Raw genomic sequence first — 13,783 nt, 5'->3', positions numbered from 1 at the left:
AAACAAATGTTGCATGGTAGAGGTAAGGCCTTACACAAAATGATGCAGTAGCCATGCTTCCCCTCCCCTTTAGACTTACATTACTTCCTGCTGCCTTAAAAGAGACTTTCTCCTATGTAGGAGAAACCATGTGCTCACCAAGTTGAACTTTCCCCCACTATTAAAATAGAAAACTAGAGCAAGAACAAATCCATGCTAACATGTGACTGACAGATTTCATTGCATTGAGGGGCCTCTAATTGTAGAGGAGAGTGAGCCATCTCCATGGCCACCTAGAGCATAACTGGAAGCCTGGCTTCCCCATCATACTTGCACCAGGCTTAAAATTTCTTTTCAGTATCCTGTTTCAGCTGAAACTTTCATATGCTTTTTGAATTGTACTCCATAATGTAACCGCATTTTTAAACTTTTTACTGTGAAATACAACATATATACAAAAAAGCAATAAATTTCAAAGTACATTGTAACAAGTACTTACAGAGTTTGGTATTGGTTACAGTTCTACAATTTTAGGTTTTCCTCCTAATTGCTCCAAGACACTGCAGACTAAAAGAGATATCAGTATAATAACTCAGCAGTCATACTCATGTGTTAAAAGGTATCTTCTCTGTTATAACTCCTCTTTCTCCCCATGGATCCTTCTCCCAATCTTTAGGGGTCTTTGGGCTATGCACTTTTTTAACTTTTTCATGTTGGGAAGGGGTATTGATAATATGGGATAGATGGATGGGACCAGTTGATGTTCTTAGAGAGGCTGGCCCCTCTGGGTTTCAGGACTAATGTGGCCTAGGAACCATCTGGAGGTTGCAGGTTTCTGGAGAGTAAGTTTACTGTTTGAAGCCTTGTAGAATCTCAGATAGCGCCCTAGGTTTTCTTTAGGGTTAACAGGAATGGTTTTGGCTGGGATTTGGCAAGCCATTGCAATTAGCAATATCTGAAGATTGCACAAGAGTAGCGCCCAGAATCTGTTTGAACTCTCTTAGCCACTGATATCTTATTTCGTTACATTTCTTTTCCCCCTTTCTGCATCCATATTTTTAAAAATAGAATTGTAGCCACAAACTTGCCTACATGTTGAATGTGGGTCACACTGCCTGACCTCTAACACTAAACCCCCTAAACTGTGTTTTAAGCTCATGGATTTGGGGTCCTCAAATTCCACAGGGCTGCTTCTTATATTTTCAGAAAAGAAAAGAATCAGAACACTTAATAAAAATATTTACATCATAAAAATAAAGTGATATTAGCCTACTATTACATCCAAGCTCCCATTTCTATTTAAAGCAGAACTTTTTCAAACCTCAGTAAAGATTATAGTCATTGAGAAGAAAAGCAGTTTTGAAATAAAAATGCAGATTCTCAGGTCCCACTCCAGGAGACTGATATTGCTGGTATAGGGTAAAAATTGACATTCTTTATCAAGCTGCGATGTTGCTCATTGCAGTGCAAGTCATCTTTGGATTCTCACTTTGTTCTTTAAATCACTGTTTCTCCAAGAGAGATGTCCTTAGCAGAGCTTGAAAATCTGATCTTCCACTAGAAATTGTGTACCTCAACATCACAACCAAAAATTCTGTTGCATAAAATCCTATTTTTAACTTAATATTTTAAGATAATTTCAAACTTACAGGGAAGTTTCAAAACTGATACAAACTGCATACACAGAAACCCAGCATACCCAGCCTCCACATACCCAGATCCACAATTTTAACATGGTACATTTTCTGTGTCATTCCATCTATTTGTCTATCTGTCTATTTATCGATCTATTTTCTGGACATTGAGTGTAGGTTGTACATGTCATGCTCATTGAACACTTAAAATTCATGAAAATTTCATAAGAACAAAGATAGACACTTATTTTACTAACTTAAATGCAATTATATCACGTTGGAGAAATTTAACATTGATACAAAGCTTACATTGGACATCCAATTTTTTCTTGAGATGTGATCCCAGAAAACAGTGGTGAAAGGAGGTGTCTGGTTTGAAAAGATTTATGTACCCTAGAAAAGCCATGTTTTGATCCTAACCAATCTTGTGAGAGCAATGTTTTCTTCTGTTCCTATTCAGTACCATATGTTGGAAACTTGATCACATTATCTCCATGGAGATGGGACTCAATCAAATATAGGTATTAAACTTGATTAGAAGGAGAAGTGTCTCCACCCCTTCTACGTGGGTCTTAATTAGTTTACTGGAATTCTATAAAAGAGGAGACATTTTGGAGAGAGTTCCCTTTTTAAGAACGACATAGCCATGAGAAGCAGAGAGTCCACCAGCCAGTGGCCTTTGGAGATGAAGCAGGAAAACACCCCCAACGGAGCTTCATGAAGCAAGAGGCCTGAAGAGGAAACTAGCAGACACCACCATGTTCACCACATGCCCTTCCAGTTGTAAGAGAAACCCTGAACCTCATCAGCCTTCTTGAACCGAGATATCTTTCCCTGGATGCCTTAGATCAGACATTTCTATAGGCTTGCTTTTTTGGACATTTCCACAGTCTAAAAACTGTAAACTAGCAACTTATTAAATTTCCCTTTTAAAAAATCGTTCCAGTTCTGATATGTTGCATTCTGGCAGCTAGCAAACTAGAGCAGGGGGAAATGGAGGGAATTGCAATAATGGATTCATTACTGCTATGGGTAACTTGGGCTCAATTCTGCTGGGGACCTTCTAAGAAACTATTCAGAATATGCCTCATGTAGAATTGAAACCCTCAAGGATGGAAATCCATACACGTATCCACAGATCTCCCAACCCCCACGGGCAATCTTTGGAGAAGGACAACCCAACAGTCTCGTCAAAACTGTCTCAGAACTATGCTGTGGCCTGAGACTCTTTCTACTTAATCATTCTTTCTCCCTCCTTTTTGATTCATAGCAGACCTGTATTACAGTTTGTGGCTCTCCCTACCTACTTCTACTCTCGCCTCTGTATCCTTCACTGTAGTCTCTCCTATAAACTTGTTGCTTATCTAATCTCATTTTATGGAGTCTTCACATCTGCTTCTACAGGGATCTGAACTAACACAAAGTTACAGGGCACCTTTGGTTGGCTTGGAACTGTCTGCCGCTGTAGTGCTGAAATCAGAAGTAGGTCAAGGAGATGTCATGCAGGCTCAAAAGGTATCTGTGTCCTCCCTCCATGTTTGGGCAACTCATTATGTAGGTAATAGAATCTCTTGATTCTCCTTAGCAAGGGAAACACCTGATACTTTCAAAGACAACCTTAAATGCCAAAGAGGAGTAAAATGAAGGAATAGCCACAAGACTAAAAAAACCCTAATAGTCTTTTCCACTGGTGATGTTTCTGGAAATACAGATGCTGCTGAAATTTTCAATGTAGCCCAGGTCTTTTTTTTTTTTTTTTTTTAACTTTTTATTGTATAATATAACATATATACAAAGCTAAGAAATAAAAAAGCAATAGTTTTCAAACACACAACAAGTAGTTACAGGACAGATCCCAGCGTTTGTCATGGGCTACCATATGATCCTCTCAGAGTTTTCCTTCTAGTTGCTCCAGAATATAGGAGGCTAGAAAGCTTAAATATTTTTATCATCACAATTGACTTTTTTTCCTTCTTTTTTCATGGAAAATAACATATATACAAAAAAGTAATCAATTTCAAAGCACAGCACCACATTTAGTTGTAGAACATTTTTCAGAGTTTGGTATGGGTTACATTTCCATAATTTTAGACTTTTACTTCTAGCTGCTCCAAGATACTAAAGACTGAAAGAGGTATCAATTTAATGATTCAGCATACATATTCATTTGTTACATCCTATCTTCACTGTATAATTCCACTATCACTTTTGATCTTTCCATCCCTCTCTTTAGGGGTGTTTGGGCTATGGCAATTCTAAATTTTCCATATTGGAAGGGTCTGTCACTAATATGGGGAAGGGAGATGGAACTATCTGATGTTCTGAAGAGGCTGGGCCCTCCAGGTTTCCTCAGGACAGAGGAGACCCCAGCAGGACGGGAATGATGTTGAGGACTGAAAGACTATTCCCAGGTTGGAGAGCAATGTACCCTTTAGTGTCATCAGATGGCACTCTCATGTGGGGTCAGGTATCTTTGTCTCATGGAGTTGGTTGGGCAGAGAGGGAAGAGTACTGAGCTTTGGTCCTCCCAACAAGACTTAAGTCTCAACCTTGCCAGGGGCCATCTATGTGACTTTGGGCAATAATGTGACATCTTAGAGCTCAGTGACCTCATTAGTAAAGCAGAGGGGGACTAGACCAGAGATTTTCAAGCAGTGTTCCAAGGAACCCAAGGCACCACAGCCCTTTCAGGGGTTACAGGCAGTCTGGGTGGCCATGTCCAGCTGAAGTAAAATGGCCCTACCTTTATCTGATTCCTGCTTCAGTATTTTCTAACATGTAACCTGAAGATAATAATAAAAGTTTGAAAACTATGTTAGGTTGAATTATATACCCAAACAAACACATATTCTTAATCTTAACCCATACTTTCTGGGTAAAAACCCATGGTAAATAGGACCTTTTGAAGATGCTATTTTTTTTAACTTTTTTTATTAATTAAAAAAATTAATGAACAAAACATTAAGATATCATTCCATTCTACATATACAACCAGTAATTCTTAATATCATCACATAGTTGCATATTCATCATTTCTTAGAATATTTGCATCGATTTAGAAAAAGAAATAAAAAGACAACGGAAAAAGAAATAAAACGGTAATAGAGAAAAAAAAGATTATATATACCATACCCCTTGAAGATGCTATTTTTATTGAAGTTATGCCAAACCGAACCAGGTTGGGTGTGGAGGTTTGGAGCTATGTATACCCCATAAAAAACATGTTCTTAATCCATTTCTATGGGTGTGAAAGCATTGTAAATAGGACATTTTTATGAGGTTGCTTCTGTTAAAATGTGACCTATATTAATCAGTTGGGTTTTAATCCTATGACTGGTGTTCTTTAAAAGCTGGATGAAATTCAGAGACATAGAGAGAGACAGGCTTAGGAAACAAGGAACTGAAATTCAATGGAAGCTGGAAGAGGCCAGGAGAGATCGTGGTGTTTTTGTCTTCTGTTTTTTGATTTTTGTTTTGTCACATGACAGAGGATCATAGGAAAAAGGATCACCGTTAGCCTGCCCCAGAAGAAACATGTTTTCAAGAAGAAAACATCAACTTGATGGTGCCTTGTTCTGAACTTTCTTTTAGCATTAAAACCTTTGTCAGATAAATCCCCATTATTTAAGCCAGCCCATTGCATGGTGCTTGCTCTGCAGCCAAAGGAATTAAAACAGTGGACTTTACCCAGATTACTGGAGATCTTGTAAAGCAAATCCTCAGAGAGAAAGCAGAAGCCGGATGTGAGTAGTAACTCAGAAGACAGAAAAGAGGATATTGCCATGTGGTAAGAAGGCCAGGGAAACCCAAGGATTGCCAACAGCCAGCACCAGAACGCAATTGTTTTCAGGGAGAAAGCACGTCTTCTCAATATGTAGATTTTGTTCTTCTCCTAGCCTTAAAAGCAGGAGGCAATAAATTCCTGTAGTTTAAGCCAAACCCATCTTGTGGTGTTTGTGATAGCCGTTCAGAGAAGCTAAGACTAAAAATATGCCCAGAAGATCCTCAAGATCCTTTCCACTCTTACCTTTCGTAAGCCATGAATCAAAATCTGAATCCTGCCACATATAAGAATGGGACCTTGGCAAGCCAACTAATGTCTCTGATTCAGTCTTCTCATCTGGTAAAATTATGAGGCCATCAATAAACAAATACCTGTGACGTGCCAGGTAACAGATCTATTCCACATCCATCTTTGCAAGAGAGACATCATCACTATTCCCATCCTACAATTGATGAGGCTGAGACTCTAAGATGATGAGCAGTACATCACATTACTGAACCAGAAAATGGAGCAAGACTTACCTCCATCTGGCTCCAATATCTATGGTTTTTCCTTTGGATGCCTGCCCACCTTAGAGTGGTATGAGGAGTAAGGGAAACTGGAGGTAAACACATTTGCAAAAATTCCAATCATAATGCAAGCATAAGGAATTAATCTGTTTTAGAGACACAATTATTGCTATTCAAGTGGCCCTAATACCCTACCAAGGGCTTCATAGTATAGCATGAGACTATCTTTCCAGTTTATAAAATGCTTTTGCAGAATTTATGGTTATTTGGCTTCATTGTTCTGCTTCCATTTATGCACTGCCCTGACCTATACACAGGAACCTGCTTCTCTACTCCACTGGGGCTTTGGCCACATTCCTTGCTTCCTGATGGAATCCCAGCAATGGCTCACACCATTTCCTTGCTTGTAAAGCCTTGGCTGATGCCTCTGCTACCATCAACAAATACTGAAGTGATGCCACCATGCAACAAATAGAGAGACTAACTTTTATTGCTTGCTAGGTCCTCCAGTGGCTTTCCTGCTGTGGAGAGGAGTTAATGCTCCAGGGAGAAGTCTTTAATCAACAAGAGTCAGGAGATCAGAGGGAGCCAGCAGATTAATTGTCCTCCCTTTTTCCCATAATAGACTGTTCCAAGATGCAAATGACCTCCATGTTCATGCTCTGAATTTGACCAACCAGCTATGCTCATTGTGAAGCTGTGTCCAGCTTAGGAAAGGACTCCTCTTTCTATTCTTTCATCTCTTTACTTTTCCCCCTCACTCTTCCTTCCCTAAATATCCATCCCCCAAAAGCATTAGCACATAGTTTTGCCCTAAGCTGTGTTTTCTAGGGAATCATGAAAAGGTATCATTAAATGTTTTTATATAAATAACATAGAAAAGATGGAGGTAAGAAAATTGGGAGTCTGTTTGTCATGGTTTATTGCTGTATATGCCCCAGAAAAATATGTTCTTAAACTTAATGGTGCAATTTTCCAAAGCTTCCATAATGCAATATTCCAGAAATGTATTGGCTCTTTTTTTTTTTCCCATGGGCAGGCACCAGGAATTGAAACCAGGTATCTTGCACGACAGGCGAGAACTCTGCCTGTTGAGCCACCAAGGCTTGCCCTGGATTGGCTTTTATAAAGGGGATTTATTTATTTATTATTTTGTTTGTTTGTTTGAAATTAGCAACAATGCATTTATATATAAATATGGAGAGTGAGCAGGTTGAGTTCAGCAGCACTAGGATGGGAGCTTCTTTGCAGACGTGGAAAGGCCATTCCGAAAGGATATCAGATAATCAATGTTCCCGAAGTGAGTTTTGCTTCTACCTTGCCAAGATGCTGTGTCTTGGGCTGAAAGAAATGTCTCCTTGAAACCTGGATAGGTGATGGGGGTTCACCAAGGCAAGGCTGCTTCCTCACTTGCCCATGCAAAGGTCAGTCATTTCGACCAAAGCCAGCAGCGAAAGGGCCCCCTAGCACAGCTGTGCTGCTGTCTCCTCCCACCGACCCACCTGTAGTTTGGGCAGGTGTCCCCGAGGTCCCTTGGTGGACAGAGGGAACAGAAGGGCCCCCTAGCACAGCTGTCCTGCTGTGTCCGCCCTCTGACCCACCTGTCTTTTGGCCAGGTGGGCCCCAAGACCCTTGATGGGCGGAGGGAACTCAAGCGCCCCCATGTACAGCTGTGATGCTGTGTCCTGCCAGCGAACCACCTGTGTTTTGGGCAGGTGGACCCTGGGTCCCTTGATGGGCAGAGGGAACTAAAGGGCCTCCTAGCCCAGCAGTGCTGCCATCTCCTCCCACTGAACCACCTGAATTTCGGCCAGGTGGACTCCAGTTCCCTTGGTCTAAAGAGGGAACTAAAGGGTCCCCGTGCCCATGTTGTGTGCTCTCACCTCCCACTGCTCTTGCACTAGGCGTACCCTGGATGGTTGGTGTCTGTGGAACAGAAGTGATGCTGCCTCTACCGCTTGGCCTTTCCCCAAAGTTCAGAGCTCCAGACATGGAACTGGGTCATGGGGCGGGCACACTGACCCCACAGCCTGTAATTCCCTTCAGGGCTGCAGGTCCTGTAAAGACAAGTGGTCCTCTATCAGTCTTTGCACCCAGTGAGCTGCTATCCCCAGTGCTGGGCATCCCCATGGCAGTAGCAAAGCCAGGAGTCAGGTTTGTGTCATTGGCGGCAGCACCTGTGTTGTTTCCATAGGCCCTCTTGGTGCCGACAGGGATCCCAAAGGTGAGACGTGGGGGTGTGAGTCCTGAAAACACTGGTTCTGTCATGCTGCCACTGGGTGGCTGGGCAGCAGGAGAGCTTACGCCTGCAACTTGTGGTGGTGCTGCCAAGTTTGCCAGAGAGTAAGTGGGGCCAAAGCTGGTGGCTCCCAGCTGCTGCCCGACGGAGACCCCAAACGTGGGCTGAGGAGCAGCTCCTGGTGCAAACGGTAAGGTGTAAGTTGCAGCAGGGGTCCTGGCTGGCTGTGACGTCAAGCCAGTGCAGACTTGGCTTCAGGCAGTGCTGACATTCTGCCGTGTGTTTGTAGAAGCAGGAAGGGCACTGAGAAGTGGCAAGATGTTCTTCCAGGAGACAGGAGGAGACTGGTGATGGATGACAGCCTGCGAAGGGGGTGTGGTGTCCATAGGCTCAGGATCAGATGCAGCCTTGGATGCTGGGTGTGCCAAAATGCTACCGGCTGGATGGAAGGTGGCCAGAGATGCAGTGATGGGGAAGCCAGCGAAGACAGGAGGACCACCAAAAGTGGCTCTCAGTGGCTGTCCTGGAGGGGCCCCAAAGATGGGCTGAGGCGTGATTCCTGAGCCAAAAGGAGGGGTGAAGATTGAGGTGGGTGCACTGCCCTTAGATGCACGTGGGCCAATGTAGCCAGGCGCCTTTGCAGAGGGTGTCCAGTTCATCGTCTGATGGGCATGGGGAAATTGGAAGGAATTCCCAATGGGGCCTGGGGGAGACCTGAAAATGACAGCCAGGGAAGGGGGACTGGTGTCCATAGCCGTTTCCCCAGAATCTGAGGCAGGCTGGGAGGCCCGGTGTGGAAATGGGCTGGCTGTGGTGGTGGTGGAAGAGGCCATGGGAGCAAGGAGGGGCTGGCTGGTGAAGCCAGAGGTGCTGGTGCCAGGGACTGTGGGTGGGGTCGGTAAGATGAAAGGCACGGGGTCTACGCACATAGGGGTGGGTGACTGATTCTGAGGGTGGTAAGATTGGAGAACAGGGTTAAGGGGCTAGGAGGTGTAGGGAGGTGAGATGTCAAAGGTGTCGGAACTGCAAGTGAGGGTGGAGGGCCACTGTTCTCAGGAAGGGGAACCCGAGGGAGGGGATTGAATCTAAAGGGAGACAAGGATTGTGTGGGAACAGCCAGAAGCGAGGTAGGAACTGGTGTTTGGTCAGGACTAGTTGGTGTAGGGGGAGGTACAGGGCTAGACAGGGTTGGGGACCTGGCATGGGGGTCACTCGAATCAGCTACTGCTGTGGAGGAACTGGCCGGAATCGGCAGGGTGACCGTGGCTTGGGTCAAGGCCCCTGCATTCTGCGCAGCAGACAGAGAGCAAGAAAGGAGAGGCTCAGCAACACTGCCCTCTGTCGTGCCCTCAATCTCATCCTCCTCCAAGATGGTATTGTCCTGTTTTGGCTTAGTCTTTTTCTCCAAGTCTGTATCTTGGGGGTTGGTTACCCGAGGAAGCTTCTGAGATGGGGGCAGTTTACCTCCACCCCACAACAGTGGCAGTGGCAGTGGCAGTGGCATCACCAGCTTCCTTTTAGAGCATCTGCATCTGGCAGGTGTGGGAGGAGGAGGAGTGCTGCTTGATGAAATAGCTGCAGGATTTTCTGCCGATGTCTCCTTCCCTGGCTGTGAACCTGGAGAGCTGAGCTGATGACCTTCATCCAGCTGATGGTGCAGCCCCTTCGGAAGCAGGGGACGGGGTGAGACTGGGCCAGGGAGCCCTGCTGCACCTGGATCACATCTTCCGAGAGACCTTTCCTTAAGAGGATCAGAGCTGCACTGGAAGGAAGGGACCATTCTCTCCGTCTCCAGTGGCGTGGATGTGGAGGGTATATCCTCACCGCTCTGGGGTGCCGTTCTCTGACCTTCCTGCTCTCTGGTTTCTGTGTGATCCTCCTCCTCTATGGCCAATCCTTTGCTGCTGTCTCCTGGGCTCCTCAGTTCATCCTCCTTTAGGCAGGGATGCAGGAGGTGGCCGGATGGCACTGACCTACAGGGGACGTCAGCCTGTGCAGGTGGCAAACACATGAGAGTCCATCTGTGCCCTGGACGAGGAATCCTCACTGTCCCAGAAGAGGGGCCGAACATCTTGGAATTTCGAGGAGACAACCGCGGCTTCTTCCAAGGATTCTCTCTGAACACAGACCGACGTACCCCTAGAGAAGAGCGTTGGCTCAGCTGGATGGGATAGCTCCTCTTCGGGGCGATGTCAAACCCAGACTGTGAGTTCCGGCGACCCTGGTTGAAGAGCCTGCACACAGGGCTGGAGAGAGGCGCAGGGGCAGCAGGATGCTCCCGACCTACCACCAGTGAAACACAATGGGAAGGATGAACAGGTGGGCGACCGCTGGGCCCAGGGCAGCGGCTGTGCGCCAGGGGGCGTAGTAGCTTGGTCAGTGTATTCCCCATGAAGGGCAATTTCTATCGAGGGAGTGGAGTATGAACCACGAGAGCGGTTGCCTAGCGTCCAACTCCTCCGAGGCAAAGACCCAAATGGCACCGTTCAGCCAGAGTCGTGTGACAGCAGCATCACCGGGACATATAACAATGGGAGGGTGCGCGTGACATGGGCAGGGCAGGTGACGTGGGGGGTGGACGCCTGGCAGGGGGAGGGCACTTGACAGCCGGAGGGTGCGTGATGGACAGGGACGGGTGCGAGAGAAGGTGTGGGAGAAAAGATGCCAAAGGGCAACAGTTATGGCCCAATAGGGCTGCGAAAGGTTCTGGGGAGGACATGCCGTCCCTTGACCTGCCCAGATCCTGCACTGCACACAGCATCCTTTCCAGGTACAGACGGATTTCTTCACTTCCTTGGACCCCTTTGGTGAAAACAACACCTCTTCTTGGGTCACACAAGTGGCAATGCCCAAAAGAGGAGCTCAGCCAGGCTCTATGATCCCCGAGCTCATTCCTTTAATGAAGAGACCGTACTACCTTCTCATCATATAGGCATTTGACATAACAATACACGCAGTACTGCGCACCATGACACGCCTCTAAAGAGCACATGCACTACCTTACTAGGTGCGCTTCTTTGGCTCAACTCATGAGCCCAACTTGCTGCACAATGGTCTGCTCCAGTCTCCTCAGAAGATGTGGAGCGGGAATGCTCACTTTCCAACAGAGCACAATTGGGCATTGGATTTCTCTTCCAATCGAGCCTGGCTGCACAGTTTGGAACTGGTCTGATTTCTGATCCCCTTCCAGATACAGAAGAGAAAGTGCATTCATGCTGTTGACCAAGGTTCACCTGTAATAAGTGGTAGCAGAGATTGACCTCAATAGAGTCATTTCCGAAAGTTTGATACATGGCTTCTCATGCTTTCCCTTATTCCCATAGATACATTCCACTTTCACATCAGGAAAGCACGCATGACTTTGCCATAGGGCATACGTAGCTGAAATATTCAGAATGTTGGCAGTACGCTTGGCAAGAAATACTTGAAGAGTAGAGGTCAGCATCCTTCCTTTGAGGTGTGTGGTAGAATCTGCTTTCACAGGGTTTTTTGTTTTGTTTTGTTTTGTTTTTTATTTATTAAAAAATATTAACGCAACATTTAGAAATCATTCCATTCTACATATGCAATCAGTGATTCTTAATATCATCACATAGATGTATGATCATCGTTTCTTAGTACATTTTCATCAATTTAGAAAAAGAAATAGCAAGACAACAGAAAAAGAAATAAAATGATAATATAGAGAAAAAATAAAAATAAAAAATACAAAAAATATATAAAAAAACAGAAAACAAACAAACAAACAAAAAACTATAGCTCAGATGCAGCTTCAGTCAGTGTTTTAACATAATTACATTACAATTAGGTAGTATTGTGCTGTCCATTTTTGAGTTTTTGTATCCAGTCCTGTTGCACAGTCTGTATCCCTTCAGCTCCAATTACCCATTATCTTACCCTGTTTCTAACTCCTGATGGTCTCTGTTACCAATGACATATTCTAAGTTTATTCTCGAATGTCGGTTCACATCAGTGGGACCATACAGTATTTGTCCTTTAGTTTTTGGCTAGTCTCACTCAGCATAATGTTCTCTAGGTCCATCCATGTTATTACATGCTTCATAAGTTTATTCTGTCTTAAAGCTGCATAATATTCCATCGTATGTATATACCACAGTTTGTTTAGCCACTCGTCTGTTGATGGACATTTTGGCTGTTTCCATCTCTTTGCAATTGTAAATAATGCTGCTATAAACATTGGTGTGCAAATGGCCGTTTGTGTCTTTGCCCTTAAGTCCTTTGAGTAGATACCTAGCAGTGGTATTGCTGGGTTGTATGGCAATTCTATATTCAGCTTTTTGAGGAACCGCCAAACTGCCTTCCACAGTGGTTGCACCATTTGACATTCCCACCAACAGCAGATAAGTGTGCCTCTTTCTCCGCATCCTCTCCAGCACTTGTCATTTTTTGTTTTGTTGATAATGGCCATTCTGGTGGGTGTGAGGTGATATTTCATTGTGGTTTTGATTTGCATTTCTCTCATGGCCAGGGACATTGAGCATCTCTTTGTGTGCCTTTTGGCCATTTGTATTTCCTCTTCTGAGAGGTTTCTGTTCAAGTCTTTTTCCCATTTTGTAATTGGGTTGGCTGTCTTTTTGTTGTTGAGTTGAACAATCTCTTTATAAATTCTGGATACTAGACTAAAGGGGATTTATTAAGTTCTCAGTTTATAGTCTAAGGTCATGTAAATGTCCCAACCTGGACTCTGAAGAAGGGCCATTGGCATTTGGGACACCTCTGTTATCTGTGAATGTATGTGACTGGCATCTCCTGGTCCTTCCTCCTGGTTTGTTGCTTTCAGTTTCTGATTCCAGTGGCTTTCTCTCTGTAGGTGTCTGTGGGTCGCTTAGCTTCTCTGCGGGGGACTCTAGATTTCATCTCTTGGCTTCCCTTGGATCTCTCCAGGTTCTTGCTATTTCTGTGAGTCCTTGCTTAGCATCCCCTGGATTATTTCTGGCTGCATCTCTAAAGTCTACATCTGAGTTTGATCCATAATGCTTTCCCTCTCAAAGGACTCCAGTAAGGTGATTAAGACCCACCCTGAATGTGCAGGGTTCATATCTCCGTGGAAACAACCTCAATCACAGGATCCACCTAAATAAGTCCGCATCCACAAGATTGGATTAAAAGAGCATAGATTTTCTGAGGTACTTAATTGTTTCAAACCAGCACACTTAATCCATATCTATGGGTGTGAACTCATGTGCATTGGACTTTTAATGAGGTTATTCAGTTAAGGTATGGCCCACCTCAATCAGTGTGGGACTTATTTCTATGACTTGAGTCCTTAATAAGAGGAATGAAATTCAAACAAGAAGAGAGAAAGCCACAAAGGGAGCAACCAGAAATTGAACATCAAGGGAATCCAGAAGATAAACGAGAGACCTGGAGATGCCTCCATGCACCTTGCAATGCAAGGTGAGTTACGATCACTGAGGGTCAACGATCAATGGCAGCCAGCCCCAGAACAACACAGTCTGCAGTAAGAATAGAGCCTTGAGGAAACCTTGATATGGACTTTGTTTTAGCCTCAAAATTGTGAGCTAACACGTTCCCTTTGTTTAAGCCAACCCACTGCGTGGTAATTGATTGAGTACATACCAAGGAAACCAGTTGGTATTGCTAAAAGGTGGAAACA

The 13,783-nt window shown here is 44.5% G+C and overlaps 1 protein-coding gene across 3 annotated transcripts; it reads right to left on the bottom strand.

Moving 5' to 3' along the window:
* Window positions 1-7,028: 7,028 nt before the first annotated feature.
* LOC143657952 (nuclear pore-associated protein 1-like) lies at window positions 7,029-10,604 on the bottom strand. Of its 3 annotated transcripts, XM_077130389.1 has the most exons (3): window positions 8,084-10,604; window positions 7,790-7,963; window positions 7,029-7,247 (listed from the first exon to the last, which is right to left on the bottom strand). In XM_077130389.1, exon 1 carries the CDS (start codon window positions 10,535-10,537, stop codon window positions 9,065-9,067), a length of 1,473 nt encoding a protein of 490 aa, XP_076986504.1. In that variant the 5' UTR covers window positions 10,538-10,604; the 3' UTR covers window positions 7,029-7,247; window positions 7,790-7,963; window positions 8,084-9,064. The 3 variants fall into 3 exon arrangements, with proteins under 3 accessions (XP_076986504.1, XP_076986502.1, XP_076986503.1); XM_077130387.1 differs by having other exon boundaries at window positions 7,790-10,604; XM_077130388.1 differs by having other exon boundaries at window positions 7,817-10,604.
* Window positions 10,605-13,783: the final 3,179 nt, after the last annotated feature.

This window comes from Tamandua tetradactyla, chromosome 15 (genome assembly GCF_023851605.1).
Source record: "Tamandua tetradactyla isolate mTamTet1 chromosome 15, mTamTet1.pri, whole genome shotgun sequence".
NCBI lineage: Eukaryota > Metazoa > Chordata > Mammalia > Pilosa > Myrmecophagidae > Tamandua > Tamandua tetradactyla.
The sequence above is the reverse complement of the archived record's forward strand: the minus strand, read 5'-3'. Positions and strand labels throughout refer to the sequence as shown.

Coding starts and splice junctions, on each gene's coding strand:
- LOC143657952 (XM_077130387.1), bottom strand. CDS start 10,537: ATGGGGAATACACTGACCAAGCTACTACGCCCCCTGGCGCACAGCCGC.